Source organism: Rhinoraja longicauda, chromosome 19, assembly GCF_053455715.1.
Source record: "Rhinoraja longicauda isolate Sanriku21f chromosome 19, sRhiLon1.1, whole genome shotgun sequence".
NCBI lineage: Eukaryota > Metazoa > Chordata > Chondrichthyes > Rajiformes > Arhynchobatidae > Rhinoraja > Rhinoraja longicauda.
Window position 1 is genome coordinate 29,032,645 of NC_135971.1, and position 19,101 is coordinate 29,051,745.

The window sequence follows — 19,101 nt, forward strand, 5'->3', positions numbered from 1 at the left end:
CCAAGCCTTTCACTATTCAGTACATTTCTCTACGTAGGTACCAGTGACAACTTAACACTAGGGTGCTGCACAGTGGCAAGTTCTGGTTGTAGTGGAGATGCCTTTTCTTCAGTATTGACCCTGGGCTGACTGAGATGTCCTGTGGGTTTACTGTTCACACCTGATCACTGGGTACATTGGGCACAAGGGGTACACATACCCCAGTTGCATTCAAAGTAGAGATGGTTGAAAACTTCAAATTCCTATGGGATCAATATCATAGAAACATAGAAAATAGGTGCAGGAGGCCATTTGTCCCATCGAGCCAGCACGACCATTCATTGTGATCATGGCTGATCATTCACAATCAGTAACCCGTGCCTGCCTTCGCCCCATATCCCTTGATTCCACTAGCCCCTAGAGCTCTATCTAACTCTCTTTTAAATTCATCCAGTGAATTGGCCTCCACTGCCCTCTGTGGCAGAGAATTCCACAAATTCACAACTCTCTGGGTGAACAAAGCTCCTTCTCACCTCAGTTTTAAATGGCCTCCCCTTTATTCTAAGACTGTGGCCGCTGGTTCTGGACCCCCCAACATTGGGAACATTTTTCTTGCATCTAGCTTGTCCAGTCCTTTTATAATTTTATATGTTTCTATAAGATTCCCTTTCATCCTTCTAAACTCCTGTGAACACAAGCCTAGTCTTTTCAATCTTTCCTCATATGACAGTCCTGCCATCCCAGGGATCAATCTCGTGAACCTACGCTGCACTGCCTCAATTACAAGGATGTCCTTCCTCAAATTAGGAGACCAAAACTGTACACAACGCTCCAGATGTGGTCTTACCAGGGCCCGATACAACAGCAGAAGAACCTCTTTATTCCTATACTGAAATCCTCTCGTTATGAAGGCCATGAAGCTTTCTTCACTGCCAGCTGTACCTGCACGCCAGCTTTCAATGACTGGTGTACAAGGACACCCAGGTCTCGCTGCACTTCCCCCCTCATCCATTGGGCAAAAAGTATGAAACGCACACCTCCAGATTCAGGGACAGTTTCTTCCCAGCTGTTATCAGGCGATTGAATCATGCAACCACCACTAGACAGCAGCGCCGAACTATTATCTCCCTCGTTGGTGACACATGGGAGTGGCCTTGATTGGACTTTGCTGGCTTTACCTTGCAGTAAACGTTATACCCTAATCATGTATCCTCCATACACTTTAAATGGATTGATTGTAATCATGTATTGTCTTGCTGCTGACTGCTTAGCTCGCAACAAAAGCTTCTCATTGTACCTTGGTACACATGACAATAAATGAAACTAATTAACCATCGTGTCATTACCTGTAAAACCTGGACGTCAGGCTTCGTTGCGTAGGAGAAAGACACGTTCTTAAACTCCAGGTGACCCTTCAGAGATTCTGGCATCAATGTCCCATCAGTGGGAACTCTGGGCTCACGGTCAAGGTATTCAAAGACTTTCTCTGCTGCTCCCACAGAGTGCGTCATTTCAGAGTACATGTGGATCAGAGTCTGTGCAGTGAGAGAACAGCATGGTGAGCATTGGGACACTGGAGTAAGGCAGATCTCCCCAGCCCCGAGTGCACCACACTCACACACACAGATCTCCCCAGCCCCGAGTGCACCACATTCACACACACAGATCTCCCCAGCCCCGAGTGCACCACACTCACACGCAGATCTCCCCAGCCCCGAGTGCACCACACTCACACACACACAGATCTCCCCAGCAACGAGTGCACCACACTCACACACACAGATCTCCCCAGCCCCGAGTGCACCACACTCACTCACACACAGATCTCCCCAGCAACGAGTGCACCACACTCACACACACAGATCTCCCCAGCCCCGAGTGCACCACACTCACACACACAGATCTCCCCAGCCCCGAGTGCACCACACTCACACACACACAGATCTCCCCAGCCCCGAGTGCACCACACTCACACACACAGATCTCCCCAGCCCCGAGTGCACCACACTCACACACACACAGATCTCCCCAGCAATGAGTGCACCACACTCACACACACAGATCTCCCCAGCAATGAGTGCACCACACTCACACACACACAGATCTCCCCAGCAATGAGTGCACCACACTCACACACACACAGATCTCCCCAGCAACGAGTGCACCACACTCACACACACACAGATCTCCCCAGCCCCGAGTGCACCACACTCACACACAGATCTCCCCAGCCCCGAGTGCACCACACTCACACACACACAGTTCTCCCCAGCCCCGAGTGCACCACACTCACACACACAGATCTCCCCAGCCCCGAGTGCACCACACTCACACACACAGATCTCCCCAGCAATGAGTGCACCACACTCACACACACACAGATCTCCCCAGCCCCGAGTGCACCACACTCACACACACAGATCTCCCCAGCCCCGAGTGCACCACACTCACACACACACAGATCTCCCCAGCAATGAGTGCACCACACTCACACACACACAGATCTCCCCAGCAATGAGTGCACCACACTCACACACACACAGATCTCCCCAGCAACGAGTGCACCACACTCACACACACACACAGATCTCCCCAGCAACGAGTGCACCACACTCACACACACAGATCTCCCCAGCCCCGAGTGCACCACACTCACACACACACAGATCTCCCCAGCCCCGAGTGCACCACACTCACACACACACAGATCTCCCCAGCAATGAGTGCACCACACTCACACACACAGATCTCCCCAGCAATGAGTGCACCACACTCACACACACACAGATCTCCCCAGCAATGAGTGCACCACACTCACACACACACAGATCTCCCCAGCAATGAGTGCACCACACTCACACACACAGATCCCCCCAGCAACGAGTGCACCACACTCACACACACACAGATCTCCCCAGCAACGAGTGCACCACACTCACACACACAGATCTCCCCAGCCCCGAGTGCACCACACTCACATGCACACACACACGGAGCAACCCCAGCACTGATGTGGAGGGGGGGTCCGTAGAGAACAAATAGGGACCAACTAGAATACTGTGTATTCGGCACCTTACACGTGGCGACTCTTTGCATATTTGTAGCCCCCAAGAGCTCTATCTAACTCTCTCTTAAATCCATCCAGTGAATTGGCTTCCACTGCCCTCTGTGGCAGAGAATTCCACAAATTCACAACTCTCTGGGTGAAAAAAGTTCCTTCTCATCTCGGTTTTAAATGGCCTCCCCTTTATTCTAAGACTGTGGCCCCTGGTTCTGGACTCGCCCAATATTGGGAACATTTTTCCTGCATCTAGCTTGTCCAGTCCTTTTATAATTTTATATGTCTCTATAAGATCCCCTCTCATCCTTCTAAACTCCAGTGAATATAAGCCCAGTCTTTTCAATCTTTCCTCATATGACAGTCCCGCCATCGCAGGGATCAATCTCATGAACCTACGCTGCACTGCCTCAATTACAAGGATGTCCTTCCTCAAATTTAGGAGACCAAAACTGTTCACAATACTCCAGATGTGGTCCCACCAGGGCCCTATACAACTGCAGAAGAACCTCTCTACTCCTATATTGAAATCCTCTTGTTATGAAGGCCATTAGCTTTCTTCACTGCCTGCTGTACCTGCACACCAACTTTCAATGACTGGTGTACAAGGACACCCAGGTCTCGCTGCACTTCCCCCTTACCTAACCTGACACCATTGAGATATCCCCATCCCCATCCCCAAACTCTACCTCCGCTACATCGACGACTGCATTGGTGCTACCTCTTGCAGCCATGCAGAACTCACTGACTTCATACACTTCACCTCCAATTTCCATCCTGCCCTTAAATATACCTGGACTATCTCTGACATCTCCCTACCGTTTCTGGACCTCACCATCTCCATCACAGGAGACAGACTAGTAATAATAATAATAATAATGCATTTTATTTATATAGCGCTTTTCATATACTCAAAGACGCTTTACAGAGATTTTGAGAACATAGGGAAATGAATAAATAGATAAATAAGTAAATAAATAAATGAACAGAGAAAGGAGACAGAAGGTGAGGTGACCTTCAGTGGTTGAAGGCAGTACTGAACAGGTGAGACTTCAGCGATGTTTTGAATGTGGTGAGTGTGGGGGAGTCTCTAACGGTTTGGGGTAGTGAGTTCCATAGGGTGGGAGCAGCGATGGAGAAAGCCCTGTCCCCCCAGGATCTGAGTTTAGTCCGGATGTGGGGGGATAGGAGATTGGCAGCGGCAGAGCGGAGGGTGCAGGTGGGAGTGTGCCTGTGGAGGAGGTCGGTCAGGTAGGATGGGGCCAGGTTATGGAGGGCTTTGTAGGTTATGAGGAGGATTTTGTACTGGATTCTCTGGGGGATGGGGAGCCAGTGGAGTTTATAAAGGACGGGGGTGATATGGTCACGGATCGAGGTGTGTGTGAGTAGACGGGCAGCGGAGTTTTGAATGTATTGAAGTTTATTGATGATTTTTGAGGGTGCGCCATAGAGGAGGCTGTTGCAGTAGTCCAGACGGGAGGTGATGAAGGCGTGGATGAGGGTTTCTGCAGCTGTGGAGGAGAGGGATGGACGGAGACGGGCAATGTTTTTGAGGTGGAAGAAGGCTGTCTTTGTGATGTGTTTGATGTGTTTGTCGAAGGAGAGGGTTTGATCAAGGATGATTCCAAGATTCCCTAGTGACGGACATTTACTATAAACCCACTGACTCGCACAGCTATCTGGACTACACTTCTTCCCACCCGGTCCCCTGCAAAAAGTCTATCCCCTACTCCCAATTCCTCCGTCTACGCCGCATCTGCGCCCGGGATGAGGTGTTTCACACTAGGGCTTCCGAGATGTCCTCGTTCTTCAGGAAACGGGGCTTCTCCTCCTCCATTATAGATGAGGCTCTCACTAGGGTCTCTTCTACATCCCGCAGCTCTGCTCTTGCTCCCCCTCCCCCCACTTGCAACAAGAACAGAATCCCCCTCGTTCTCACCTCCCACCCCACCAGCCAGCGGATCCAACATATCATCCACCAACATTTCCGTCACCTACAACGGGACCCCACCACTGGCCATATCTTCCCATCCCCTCCCCTCTCTGCATTCCGCAGAGACCGTTCCCTCCGTAACTCCCTGGTCCACTCGTCCCTTCCTACCCAAACCACCCCAACCCCGGGCACTTTCCCCTGCAACCACACGAGATGCAACACCTGTCCCTTTACCTCCCCCCTCAACTCCATCCAAGGACCCAAACAGTCTTTCCAGGTGAAACAAAGGTTCACGTGCACCTCCTCCAACCTCATCTATTGCATCCGCTGCTCTAGATGTCAACTTATTTACATCGGCGAAACCAAGCACAGGCTCGCCGATCGCATCGCTGAACACCTGCGCTCGGTCCGCATTAACCAAACTGATCTCCCGGTGGCCGAGCACTTCAACTCCCCCTCCCATTCCCAGTCTGACCTTTCTGTCATGGGCCTCCTCCAGTGCCATAGTGAGGCCCACCGGAAATTGGAGGAACAGCACCTCATATTTCGCCTGGGCAGTTTGCAGCCCAGTGGTATGAACATCGACTTCTCCAACTTTAGATAGTTCCTCTGTCCCTCCCTTCCCCTCCTCCTTCCCAGATCTCCCTCTATCTTCCTGTCTCCACCGATATCCTTCCTTTGTCCCGCCCCCCTGACATCAGTCTGAAGAAGGGTCTCGACCCGAAACGTCACCCATTCCTTCTCTCCCGAAATGCTGCCTGATCTGCTGAGTTACTCCAGCATTTTGTGAATAATACCATTGAGATAATAATCTGCCCCCTTGTTTTTGCTGCCAAAGTGGATAACCTCACATTTATCTACATTATACTGCATCTGCCATGCATCTGCCCACTCACTCAACCTGTCCAGGTCACCTTGCAACATCCTAACATCCTCTTCACAATTCACACTGCCACCCAGCTTTGTGTCATCTGCAAACGTTACGCCAAACCAATTAACCTACAAACCTGTACATCCTTGGAGTGTGGGAGGAAACTGGAGTACCTGGAGAAAACACACAAGGAGTGTACAAACTCCGTACAGACAGCACCCATAGTCAGGATCGAACCTTGGTCTCTGGCTCTGTATGGCAGCAACTCTATCGCTGTGCCACCGTGCACAAGGGCACAGCGTACACGGTCTGTGGTACTGCCAGTAGATCCCAATCCTCTGCCCCGGCTCAATCAGAAGAGCAGTGAGAGGGGAAGGTCATTGAGAAGGGAACATACCTGCACATAGGACCCAAAGTCCATCTGGTAGAGGATGAAGGCGACGAGGTTCCCACTGGTCATCTGCCCATCAGTCACCAGCAGCTGCCCACAGTACAGCATGACCACTTGCACCAGGAGCTGAACCAGCTGTGTACAACACAGGAACAGGAAGAGGGCAGGGTCAGGCATGCAACACTGCCAACACACGCATAAAGGGGGGGCTAGCAGGAATGGCTCGTACAACACATACAAATTGCTTCACTTTCAGTCTGATCTGGAGTGGGATGGAGCGATTTTGAAGTGGTGACCAAGAGGATTGATGAGGACAGGGCAGTGGGCATTGTCTAAATGGACTTTAGCACAGCCTCTGACAAGGTTCCACATGACAGGCTAGTCTGGGAGGTCAGGTCACGCGGGATCAAAGGACGGTGGTCAATTGGATTCAAAATTGAGTCAAAGTGTTGTTGTGGAGGGTTGTTTTTCTGACTGGAGACGTGATCAGTGGAGTGCTAGGCCCACTACTGTTATCTACGTTAATGATTTGTGGGTAAACTTGGAGATGACACCAACATTGTTGGGATATAGAACGGTGAGATATCTACAAAGATATCTACATTTACTACAGCATCCAGATCAGTTGGGCAGGTGGGTCAAGGAATGGCAAACATTATTTAACTTCGACTATTTGGAAAGGGTACAGAGAACATTTATGAGGATGTTGCCAGGACTCGAGGGTTAAACTACAGGGAGAGGTTGAGCAGGCTGGGACTCTATTCCTTGGAGAGCAGGAGGATGAGGGGTGATCTTGGACACATGTATAAACTCATGAGAGGAATAGTTCAGGCAGATGCGCAGTCATTTGCCCAGAGTAGGTGAATCGAGGACCAGAGGACATAAGTTTAAGGTGAAGGGGAGCAGATTTAATAGGATTCTGAGGGATAACTTTTTCACACAAAGGATGGTGGGTCTATGGAACGAGCTGCCAGAGGAGGTAGTTGAGGCAGGGACTATCCCAACATTTAAGAGACAGTTAAACAGGTACATGGAAAGGGCAGGTTTTAACTATGCACTGCGGACAGCTTGATTGTGTCCATGTGTAGTCTTTTCTTTGACTGGATAGCATGCAAACAAATGCTTTTGACTGTGCTCAAAACTGTAAAAAAACTAAACTAAAAAGACATTGGACAGATGTATGGAGAGGAAGAATTAGGAGGTCTATGTGCCAAATGCAGGCAAATGGGATTAGGCCGTAATGCTGACTGAGTTGGCATGGACCAGGTGGGTCGAAAGGCCAGTTTTGCTAATGCTGTAGGGCTGTAGTTTAATATACAATTATTAATTCACCTTGTATCTGAAACAGACTGATTCCATAACATAATAGTCTCTTAAACTGCCCTGAATGCAGTTAAATCGACTTTTGCCAATTTGAATGATCTATTCTACATAACGATTAAAGTCACCTACAAAAAGGACACAAAGTGCTGGATTAACTCAGTGGCTCAGACAGCTTCTCTGGAGAACATACATAGATCGGTAATGTTTCAGGTTGGGACCCTTCCACAGTGAAAAGTAGGGCCCTGATCGGAAATGTTATGCCTTATCCCTGACACCCGTACTATGAGGTTTTCTCCAAGATCGTCGGTTTCCTCCCACACTCCAAAGACGTTGAGGTATGTAGTTTAATTGGCTTGGTGTATGTATAAATGGTCCCTCGTGTGTGTAGGATAGTGTTAATGCGTGGGGATCGCTGGTCGGCGAGGACTCGGTGGGCCAAAGGACCTGTTTCTGCGCTGTATCTCTAAACTAAACTAATCTAAGCAAGAATCTATCTATCTCTGCTATTGACGGCCTCCACAGCCATCTGTGGCAACAGGTGGACAGGTGAATCCACACAGTGCAGTTGGAACTGGCCAAGGAGGAGCAGCTTCGAGTGCTAGATTAGTGGGAGGGAGGAGGGATGGAGGGAGTGAGAGAGAGAGAGAGAAGGAAAGGAGAGAGAGGATAGGGGAGTGGGAGGGAAGGGGAGAGGGAGGGAAGGGGAGAGGGAGGGAAGGGAGGGGAAGGGGAGAAAGAGGGAAGGAAAGAGGGAGGAAAGGGAGGGGAAGGGGAGAGGGAGGGAAGGGAAGAGGGAGGGAAGGAAGGGGAGGGGGAGGGAAGGGGAGAGGGAGGGAAGGGAGGGGAAGGGGAGAGGGACGATGAGGGTGAAGGAATTAGGGGAGGTAAAGGAAGAGGAGGGAGGGAAGGAAGGAGGAAAAGAGGAAAGGCAGGGGTAAAGAGAGGGAGGGAAGGAGGTGAGGGAGAGAGAAAGATAGGGGCAAATGCTGATGAGAAAGAGAGATAGAATGGAAAAGAAAGCAAGAGAAGGAAAGAGAAAGACCAAAAGAGAGAGAGAAAGTGAGAGAGCTCTTTCCACCTACCCTATGACACAGGAGGTAGACGGCTCTGACCAGGTCACGTTTGTTCTTCAGCTGGAGTGTTTCCTGCAGCTTCTTCTCAAACAGCTCTGACTCCAGGTCCTCGGCCGCGAAACTCCTGACAGTTTTAATGGAGGAAACGATCTCACCGGCCAGCTGGTTCGACCTGGCGATCGCATCCTGAACCTGCAGCACCAGCCTCTGCCAAAACAAAACCCTGTCCTCAGTCCCAGTAACATCCCATGGAGGAACCCGCTTACAATGGGGGAGTCGGGTGTAGCCTTACAGGTGGACAGGGGGGTGAAGAAGGCTTTTCACATGCTGCCCTTCATCAGTCAGGGTTTTGAGTATCGAGGTTGGGACGTTATGTTGCAGTTGTATAAGACGGCATGGTGGCGCAGTGGTAGAGTTGCTGCCAGTTTCCATCCTGTCTGTTCAGACTTTGTACGTTCACCCCATGCCCGCATGGGTTTTCTCCGAGAACTTTGGTTTCCTCCCACACCAAAGATGTACAGGTTGGAAAGTTAATTGATTTTGGTGTACATGTAAAATTGTCCCTGGTGTAGGATCGTGTTGATGTGCAGGGATCGCTGGTCGGTACGGACTCGGTGGCCTGGAAGACCTGTTTCCACGCTGTATCTCTAAACCACATTTGGAGTATTGTGTTCTGTTTTGGTCACCCTGCTATAGGAAGGATGATGTTAAACTTGAAAGATGCAGAGAATATCTACGAAGCTTTAGCCAGGACTCGAGGGCCTGAGCTTGAGGGAGAGGTAGGCAGGTTAGGACTTTATTCCTTGGATTGCAAGAATGTGAGGGGTGATCTTACAGTATAAAATCATGAGGGGAATTGTTCAGGGAAGGTAATAGATAAGATTAGTCTTTTACCTATTGGTTAGGAGAATCAAGAACTAGAGTGCATAGTTTTAAGGTGAGAGGGGAAAGATAGAATAGGACCTTGAGTGGGGAAACGTTTTCATTCAAAGGGTGGCGACTACATGGAATGATGTTCCAGAGAAGGTAATTGAGACAGACACTACCAGCATTTAAAATACATATGGATAGGAAAGGGTGAGAGAGATATGGCTTAAATTCGGGTAAATGGGACTGGTACAATGGGTGGCAGTAGACCTGCTGCCTTGTAGCGCTACAGACTCGGGTTCAATCCTGACTACGGGGGCTGTCTGTGCGGAGCTTGTACATTCTCCTGTGTCCTGTGTGGGTTTTCTCTGGTAGCTCTGGTTTCCTCCCACACTCCAAACAAGTAGACATTTGTAGGTTGTGTGGGAAAGAACTGCAAATGCTGGTTTACATCGAAGGTTGACACAAAATGCTGGTCCAACTCAGCGGGTCAGGCAGCATCTCTGGAGAGAAGGAATGGGTGACTTTTCGGGTCGAAACCCTTCGTCAGACTGATGTCAGGGGAGTGGGTGGGACAGATATAGAATGTCGTCAGAGACAGTAGGACGGAGAACTGGGGAGGGGATAGAGAGGGAAATGAAGGGCTATTTGAAGTATCACGAAGGGGGAGGTCAGTGGGGATGGTGAACACACGGCAAGGGTGGGGTTGAGGTCAGAGGTTGGCAGGTGAGTGGATGGAGGTCAAGGCCATGTCTGGTGGGTGTGGGGGGGCATGAGGACTATTGTATGGGTGGGGAGTAGGTGGGGCACCTGGTTAAAAGGGGAAGACCAGTGGAACCCCCACTGAGGTTCCCTGTAGGAGGGGGACGGGGAGGGGGGGGGGGGACGGGGAGCAGGAGGGGGAGCAGGAGCAGTAGGTCCCAGCGCAGTCAGACTCTGTGATGTGGGAGTCTGCATCGAGGAGACTGTGGGCCCGGTGCTGAGCCTGGGACTCAGGTAAGGCGACAGCTGTGGCCCACTGGTGGGTAGTGGAGTGGCGAGGGTTGGCAGGGTCGCTGGCAGAGGCCCGCGAGAGACCGGAGTGGGGAAACGTTTCCCCCGTGGGGCTCCACCACGGCTCTCTGACGACTCTCGCCACTCCACCGGCCACCAGCGAGCCACAGCCATCGCCTTACCTGAGTCTCCACGATACGGACTCCCACAGGGAACCTCATTGGGAGTTCCACTGGTCTTCCCCTTTTAACCAGGTGCCCCACCTACACCCCACCCATACAATAGTCCTCATGCCCCCCTCCTCCCTGAACACCCATCATCCCCCCACCAGACATCGCCTCGGCCTCCATCCACTCACCTGCCATCCTCCGATCAACCCCCACCCTTGCCGTGTGTTCACCATCCCCCCTGACCTTCCCCTTCATAATACTTCAAATAGCCCTTGCTTTCCCCTCTGTCCCTCCTCAGTTCACCCACCAGTCTTACTGTATCCGACTACATTCTATCTCTGTCCCGCCCACTCCCCTGACATCAGTCTGAAGAAGGGTCTCGTCCCAAAACGTCACCCATTCCTTCTCTACAGAGATGCTGTATGTCCCGCTGAGTTGCTCCAGCATTTTGTGTCTCCAGGTTTGTCGGTTAATTGGCTTCGGTAAAATTGTAAATTGTTGTTAGTGCTAAGTGCAGGGATCCGGTAACCGGTCAGCACAGACTCGGTGGGATGAAGAGTTTGTTTCCGTGCTGTAAATCTAAACTAAGCTAAGATGGTGCATCAGGTTTGGTGTGGACGTTGGGCCAAAAGGCCTGTTTTTGTGCTGTATAATAATAATAATGCATTACATTTATATAGCGCTTTTCTAACACTCAAAGACGCTTTACAGGGTTTACTAAAACATAAAAGAAAATAAATAGATAAATGAGTAAACGAAGAGAAAAGGAAAAAGAAGGTGAGGTAACGGTCAGTGATTGAAGGCAGTGCTGAACAGGTGAGACTTCAGTGATGTTTTGAATGTGGTGAGTGAGGAGGAGTCTCTGACGGTTTGGGGTAGTGAGTTCCAGAGTGTGGGAGCAGCGATGGAGAAAGCCCTGTCCCCCCAGGATCTGAGTTTGGTCCGGATGGGGGGGGACAGGAGGTTGGCAGCAGCAGAGCGGAGGGTACGGGTGGGAGTGTGTCTGTGGAGGAGGTCAGTCAGGTAGGATGGGGCCAGGTTATGGATGGCTTTGTATGTCATGAGGAGGATTTTGTACTGGATTCTCTGGGGGATGGGGAGCCAATGGAGCTTGTAAAGGACGGGGGTGATATGGTCACGGATCGGGGAGTGGGTGAGTAGATGGGCAGCGGAGTTCTGGATGTATTGGAGTTTATTGATGATTTTTGAGGGTGAACCATAGAGGAGGCTGTTACAGTAGTCCAGACGGGAGGTGATGAAGGCGTGGATGAGGGTTTCAGCAGCTGTGGAGGAGAGGGATGGACGGAGACGGGCGATGTTTTTGAGGTGGAAGAAGGCTGTCTTGGTGATGTGTTTGATGTGTTTGTCGAAGGAGAGGGTTTGATCAAGGATGATTCCAAGATTCCGGATGTGAGGGGAGGTGGATACTGGGAAACCATCAATATTGAGGGATGAAGTTTTGGGTGGATTTGGTGAGGGTTTTTGGGCCAATGATGATGATTTCAGATTTGTTGCAATTGAGTTTGAGAAAATTGAATTGAAGCCAAGATTTTATTTCAGTGATGCAGTTTGTCAGGGTCGAGTGCGTAGCGGTAGAGATAGACTTGGTGGAGATGAGGAGCTGGATATCATCGGCGAAGCAGTGGAACTTGAGACCAGTGCCTCAGTGACTTTGCATATGATAAATAGGTTTTGACTCCAGGAGATGCAGCTGTCTATGGTTTCTGTGTCCTACGGTGACGTGTGGTCGGGGTGGCTGTGTACTTACCATATGATACTGATTGTACAACTTCTGAATCAGTATGGTGAGGGGCGATTCAAGGAAGATAAGGAGGGTGAGCTTCCAGGAGAGGGTGAACATAAAGAAAATGATTCCCAGCGTGTTCACCAGACTGCGCAGCAAGATGTTGACATTGGCTGCCACGGAGCGGCTCATGAGTGCGGTGTCCGTGGAGAGGCGGCTGGTGATGTCCCCTGCAGACACAACACACTGCTGATAACCAGGACCGTCGTGTGCTAGCAGTCCACACTGTGTTCACCACCTACAACGCATGATAGCTCACAGCAGTGTACCACAAAATCAATTCCAGTGCGGCATTTGAAGCAAATTGATACATCATGAAACAGGCTCTTCAGCTCATCGAGTCCATGCTGACCATTGATCAACATTCACATTAGTTCTATGTTATCCCACTTTCTCATCCACTCCCTGCAAACCAGAGAGCCAATTAACCTACAAACCCGCACGTCTTTCGGATCCGGAAGGAAACCAGAGAACGGGCAAACTCCACACAGACAGCGCCCGAGGGCAGGTCTCTGGCGCTGTGAGGCAGCAGGTGTTACTACTAAGTCACTGTGCCACGCAGTGTTGCTAATGTTAAGGAGTCTGCGTACGAATGTTGTATAGACCGGCCCACACGGATGCTTGGACCAACTTAGATTGTTTTTTTCAGCGTGTCGGAAACTGAGGGGAGACACGGTGGCGCAGCGGGTAGTGTTGCTGCCTTACCACACTTGCAGCACCAGAGACCAGGGTTCCTCCTGACTCCGGGTGTTGTCTGTTCAGAATACGGAATCTGGTCGCTGTGTCCAATCCCCTAATTATCTTATATGTTTCAATAAGATCCCCCCTCATCCTTCTAAATTCCAGTGTATACAAGCCTAATTGCTCCAGCCTTTCAACATACGACAGTCCCGCCATTCCGTTGATTGAAGAGGCTTTTAGATCGGCACGTGGATACCCAGGGAATGGGGATCCAGGGGGAGATAGCCAACTGGATAAAGAGGGGACTCGACCTGAAATGTCACCTATCCATTATCTCCAGAGATGCTGCTTGACCCGCTGAGCACTTTGTCTATATATGACTGGATAAAGAATTGGCTTCATGGAAGGAAACAGAGGGTGATGGTGGAAGGTTGCTTTAGGGATTGAAGCCCAGTGGCCAGTCGTGTGGCTCATTGATCCTTTACTGCTGGTGGTTTATATCAACAAATTTGATGAGAGCGTACAAGCATTATACCAGCCAGGCAGCACATCTGGGAACACCTGCAACCCTCGAACTAAAGGGTCAGGGAAGAGTTTGTCCCAGGGAGCAGTCAGATCAGGGAGTGGTTTAAACAGTAACTAAGGCATCAAGGGCAGGCTAAGGGGGGGGAGGAGGCGTTGAGCGTGATCACCATTGTAATATTGGCGCCTGCTTATTACAGGCAGACTTTGGAAGGTGACTGTGACACAGTCATACTCAACTGCTTCAGTGCGTGTGGATGCTGATATGAATAAGGGTCCCAACCAGAAATGTCACCCATCCTTTCTCTCCAGTAATGCTGCCTGACCCGCCGAGTTACTCCAGCACTTTGTGTCCATCTTCGGTCCAAAGGTCTATGTTAATTTCCCTGGCTGATCCAAGGTGAGTGTGCCAAAAGCCTCTGAGAGTCATCGAGTCATAGAATGATACAGCATGGAACAAGGCCCTTCAGTCAACATGTCCCAGCTACACTAGTCCCACCTGCCTGCATTTGGTCCATATCCCTCCAAACATGTCCTATCCATGTACCTGTCTAACTGTTTCTTAAACGTTGCAATAGTCGCAGCCTCAACTACCTCCTCTGGCAGCTCGTTCCATAAACCCACCACCCTTTGTGCAAAAAAGTTACACCTCAGATTTCAATTAAATCATTTCCACCTCACCTTAAACCTTTGTCCTTTGGACCTTGATTCCCCTACTCTGGGCAAGAGACTGTGCATCTACCCAATCTATACCTCTCATGATTTTGTACACCTCTATAAGATCACCCCTCATCCTCCTGCACTCCAAGGAATAAACTCCCAGCCTACTCAACCTCTCCCTATAGCTCAGGCCGTCGAGACCCTCCATTCTACAACACTCCCCAGAGTCCTCCAATTCATTGTGTAGGTCCCACCCATGTTAGACTTTCCAAAATGAAGCATCTCACATTTCTCTGTATTAAATTCCATCAACTATTCCTCCACCCACCTGGCCAATCAATCCAGATCTTGCTGCAATTTTTCACAACCATCTTCATAATCACTTTTTAAAAATCATCTGCAAACTTGCTAATCTTGCCATGTTACGTTCTCATCCAAATCATTGATATAGATGACTAACAGTAATGGGCCCAGCACCGAACCCTGAGACACACCACTAGTCACAGATCTCCAGTTGACATCCGGAGGCTGCAACGGATCGTTCGCACAGCTGAGAAGGTTGTTGGCTGCAACCTTCCCCCCATTGACGAACTGTACACTACAAGGGCCAGGAAGCGAGCGGGCAAGATCATCTCTGACCCCTCTCACCCTGGCCACAAACTCTTCGAAGCACTTCCCTCTGGAAGGCGACTCCGGACTGTCAAAGCAGCCACAGCCAGATATAAAAACAGCTTTTTTTCCCACGAGTGATAGTTCTGCTCAATAACCAAAGTCTGTAGTCACTTTTTTGCTCTGGTTTATTTTCACCCACATGTTTAGACCGTAATGTTGTATCCTTATTGTTTTGATGTGGTTATGCTTTATTCTTAATTGTTAACTGTATGTTTGTGTTGTCATTTGTGAGCGGAGCACCAAGGCACATTCCTTGTATATGCATACTTGGCCAATAAACTTATTCATTCATTCAGTCCGAGGAGCAACCTTCCACCATCACCCTCTGCTTCCTTCCATGAAGCCAATTTTCTATCCATTCAGCTATCTTTCCTTGGTTGCCCTGTGATCTAACCTGTCAGAGCAGCCCACCATGTGGAATCTTGTTGAATGCTTTGCTGAAGTCCATATATACATCTACAACTCAGCCCTTATCAACCTTTTTGGTCACATCTTCAAAAAACGTAATCAGATTTGTGAGACATGACCTCCTACATGCAAAACCATGCTGACTATCCCTAATCAGCCCTTGTCCATCTAAATGCATATATATCCTATCCGTCAGAATACTCTCCAGTAACTTTCCAACTACAGATGTTAAGCTCATCACCCTATCTACTTGCAACACCAATTTTGGGGACTATGTATTTGCAGTTCGACATCCCTCTGCTCTACACATCCCTCAAGGCCCTACCATTGACTGCAAAGGTCCTGCCCTGGTTGACTTCCCAAACTGCAAAACCTTACACTTATCTCCACTAGCCATTCCGCAGCCCATTTGACCAGCTGATCAAGATCCCACTCTGAATTTTGAGAGAAGGAGGCCTTAAGGGGCGTGGCTGTGTTCTGCAGCTGCGGCTCACCGGCAGTCTCTCCGTTTTTTTTTTGTGTTTTTTAGTCAATGTTGATGTTAAATGTACGTTTTGTTTTATTTTTAATTCTGTGTATGTAGGGGGGTGGTGGGGGGGTTGGGGGAAACCTTTTTTTAAATCTCCTCCTCAATGGAGATGCGACCTTTACCGTGTCGTATCTCCGTTCGCGCAACGGCCTAACACCGTGGAGTCGGCGGCCTCCAGCTGGGATCGACCTCGAAGACTCTGGTCGCAGGGCCTGGACTTACCATCTCGGAGGCTTCGGCCGTGGGCCCTGCAGACCGCAACATCGGGAGCTCGCAGGTCCCTGGCTGGCGACCGGCTTTTGGGAGCTCCAGCCGTAGCAGCTTCGACCGCCCCGAAGCACGAGGCACGATCGACCCGCCCGCAGGCCCTTCATCGCCCTGCGTGGCTCGGCCGCAGCACTTTACATCGCCCGGTGGGGGCTCAGGACTCTCATCGCCCTGCGTGGCTCGGCCGCGGCATTTTCCATCGCCCGGTGGGGGCTCAGGACTTTCATCGGCCTGCTCGGCTCGGCCCTGGGACTTTCCATTGCCCGGTGGGGGCTTCAAGGGGTTGGGAGCCTCGATCGCCTCGTGGCGCCACGGGAGAAGAACGAGGAGGAGATAAGACTTTGCCTTCCATCACAGTGAGGGTATGCCTAGAGCAATCACTGTGATGGCTGTTTTGTGTAAAAAATTGTATCTGTGTGTCTTGTGTTCTTTAATGTCTACTGCCGGACCCTGACGTGAGAGGACGCTGGCGTTGAGTATTCGCCGCTTTTCCGTCAGGATAGTTTGTCTGTTTGTTTCTATGTTAATTGTATTTGTAAAGCGCTTTGTGCATGTGTTAAGGCGCTATATAAAATAAATATATTATTATTATTATTATTATTAATAAAATCTCATAAGTTCATGGAACAGAATTAGACCATTCGGCCTATCAAGTCTGCTCTGCCATTCAATCATGACTGATCTATCTTTCCCTCTCAACCCCATTCTCCTGCCTTCTCCCCATAACAACCGACACCTGTACTAATGAACCGATCAATCTCCACCTTAAAAATATCTTTGGCCTCCACAGTTGTCTGTGGCAATGAATTCCACAGATTCGCCACCCTTTGACTGAAGAAATCCCTTCTCATCTCTTCTAAAGGAATGTCCTTTTATTCTGAGGCTATGGCCTCTGGTCCTAGGCTCTCCCATTAGTGGAAATATCCTCTCCACATTCACTCTATCCAAGCATTTCACTATTCTAGCATTATTCAAGTTTCAGATCTATACAGCAGGCCCTTCAGCCCTTCTTGTCCAGCACCTTGTGTGTATGTACAAGTAATGGCAGCCTCTCATCACCGGGTAGCTGCAGTGACATTGGGCATCATCGCTGTATCCTTACCAGTCTTGGTGGCGTCAAAGAATGCGATCTCCTGCTGCACCAGGGAGGAGAAGAGCTGACTGCGGACACGTCTGTTGAGCCTGGACATGGTGAACATGAAGAGGCCTCCACGCACACCGGCTGCAATGGAGCTGCAACACAGGTCCCACGCTCAGTGTCTGAGTTAGTCTCAGTGTCAGTGTTAGACCCCACGACCTCCTTGCTCTTTATTTTCAAAGATACAGCTCGGAAACATGCCCTGTGGCCCACCGAGTCCATGCCCACCGTCGATCACTCGCTCCCACTAGTTCTATGTTATCCCAGTTTCTCATCCACTCCCCACACACCAACAGCGATTAAGAGAGGCCAATTAACCTACAAACCTGAAGATAGACAAAAAAACTGCAGTAACTCAGCGAGTCAGACTGCATCTCCGGACAGAAGCAATCGGAGATGTTTTGGGTTGAGACCCTTCTTCCCAAAGGTCACCTATTTTCTCCAGATATGCTGTCTGACCCGCTGAGTTGCTTCAGCTTATTGTGTATCTTTGTTTTAAGCCAGCATTTGGAGTTCCTTCCTACACCACCTACAAATCCGCATGTCTTTGGGATGTGGGAGGAAACCGGAGCACCCGGAGGAACCCACGCTGTCACTAACTACACAGACCGCACCCGAGGTCAGGATCAAACCCGTTTCTCTGGCGCTGGTTCAGCCACCGACTGGCAGGGCTGATTACTGGAGTCTTGCAGGGGCAACTCACTGAGCTGTTAGGGAGGTGGGGGGAAACCGGAGAAACCGGAGGAAGCCCACACAGTTACAGTGGGTCTGTCTGGACTGTTTCCATCGGTCCTGGCTGGGAATGCTGTGTCGAGCTCTGCTCATTGAGGGTGAATCTGTCCCTTGTCCCGGGACCTCCTTCCCCCGAATAGTTAAAGGCTTGGATCGAGTGGATGTGGAGAGAATGTTTCCATTTGTGGGAGAGTCCAGGACTAGAGGGCACATCCTCAGAATTAAAGGACATTTCTATAGAAAGGAGATGAGGAGGAATTTATTTAGTCAGAGGGTGGTGAATCTGTGGGATTCATTGCCCAAGATGGCTATGGAGGTCAAGTCAATGGATATCCTACGAAGTTTTTAAAGTTTATGAATGTTTATTGGCCAGGTATGTACACAAACAAGGAGTGGTGCCTTGGTACTCCACTCGCAAGTAACAATACGAACATACAGTAAACAATTATAGATAGATTCCTGATTAATGCGGGTGTCAAGGGTTATGGGGAGAAGGCAGGAGAATAGGGTTAGGAGGGAGAGATAGATCAGCCATGACTGAATGGTGAAGTAGATTAGATGGGCTGAATGAACTAATTCTGCTCCTATCACATGACCATATGAACATGACCCTGCCCCCACCACCCGGCCCCACCATCTCCCACACCCCCTCCCACCAACCCCCACCCCACCCCCTCTCACCCCCCTCGTCAGGGGTGTGCAGGTTCGTCAGCTCTGCAATGCTCACCTTCCCATGGATGTGGCACACATGCAGAAGATGGCAAAGAGGAAGATTCGCTGGTCGTACTCGGAGCCCAGCATGTCGATCACCTGTCCCGTGTAATAGGGAACAAACATCCCCCCTGGAATGGAGCAGAGACAACTGATTAAAGCCAGCAGAGGGAGAGGGGAGTGCGGCCGTCCATGGACGACGGGGAAGGGGCAACACACACAGCAAGCACACAAAGAATGGACGATCACGGGGCAAAAAGGAGGGAGAGCACACAGGTATGGAGAAGGACACAGGTATGGAGAAGGACACAGGTATGGA

General features: G+C 50.0%; 1 protein-coding gene and 1 pseudogene across 2 annotated transcripts in view; one reads left to right on the plus strand and one right to left on the minus strand.

Moving 5' to 3' along the window:
* The window catches only part of LOC144603211 (major histocompatibility complex class I-related protein 1-like), a 1,020,820-nt pseudogene that overhangs the window by 92,134 nt on the left and 909,585 nt on the right, over positions 1 to 19,101 (plus strand). The window lies entirely within an intron of this gene.
* LOC144602556 (antigen peptide transporter 2-like) overlaps positions 1 to 19,101 on the minus strand; it is a 46,881-nt gene that overhangs the window by 14,185 nt on the left and 13,595 nt on the right. The window contains exons 4-9 of the mRNA XM_078415686.1: positions 18,799 to 18,913; positions 17,304 to 17,434; positions 12,427 to 12,632; positions 8,638 to 8,835; positions 6,239 to 6,367; positions 1,326 to 1,514 (exon numbers count right to left, since the gene is read on the minus strand). Coding sequence (XP_078271812.1) covers positions 1,326 to 1,514; positions 6,239 to 6,367; positions 8,638 to 8,835; positions 12,427 to 12,632; positions 17,304 to 17,434; positions 18,799 to 18,913 — 968 coding nt within the window. The remainder of the gene's footprint in view (positions 1 to 1,325; positions 1,515 to 6,238; positions 6,368 to 8,637; positions 8,836 to 12,426; positions 12,633 to 17,303; positions 17,435 to 18,798; positions 18,914 to 19,101) is intronic.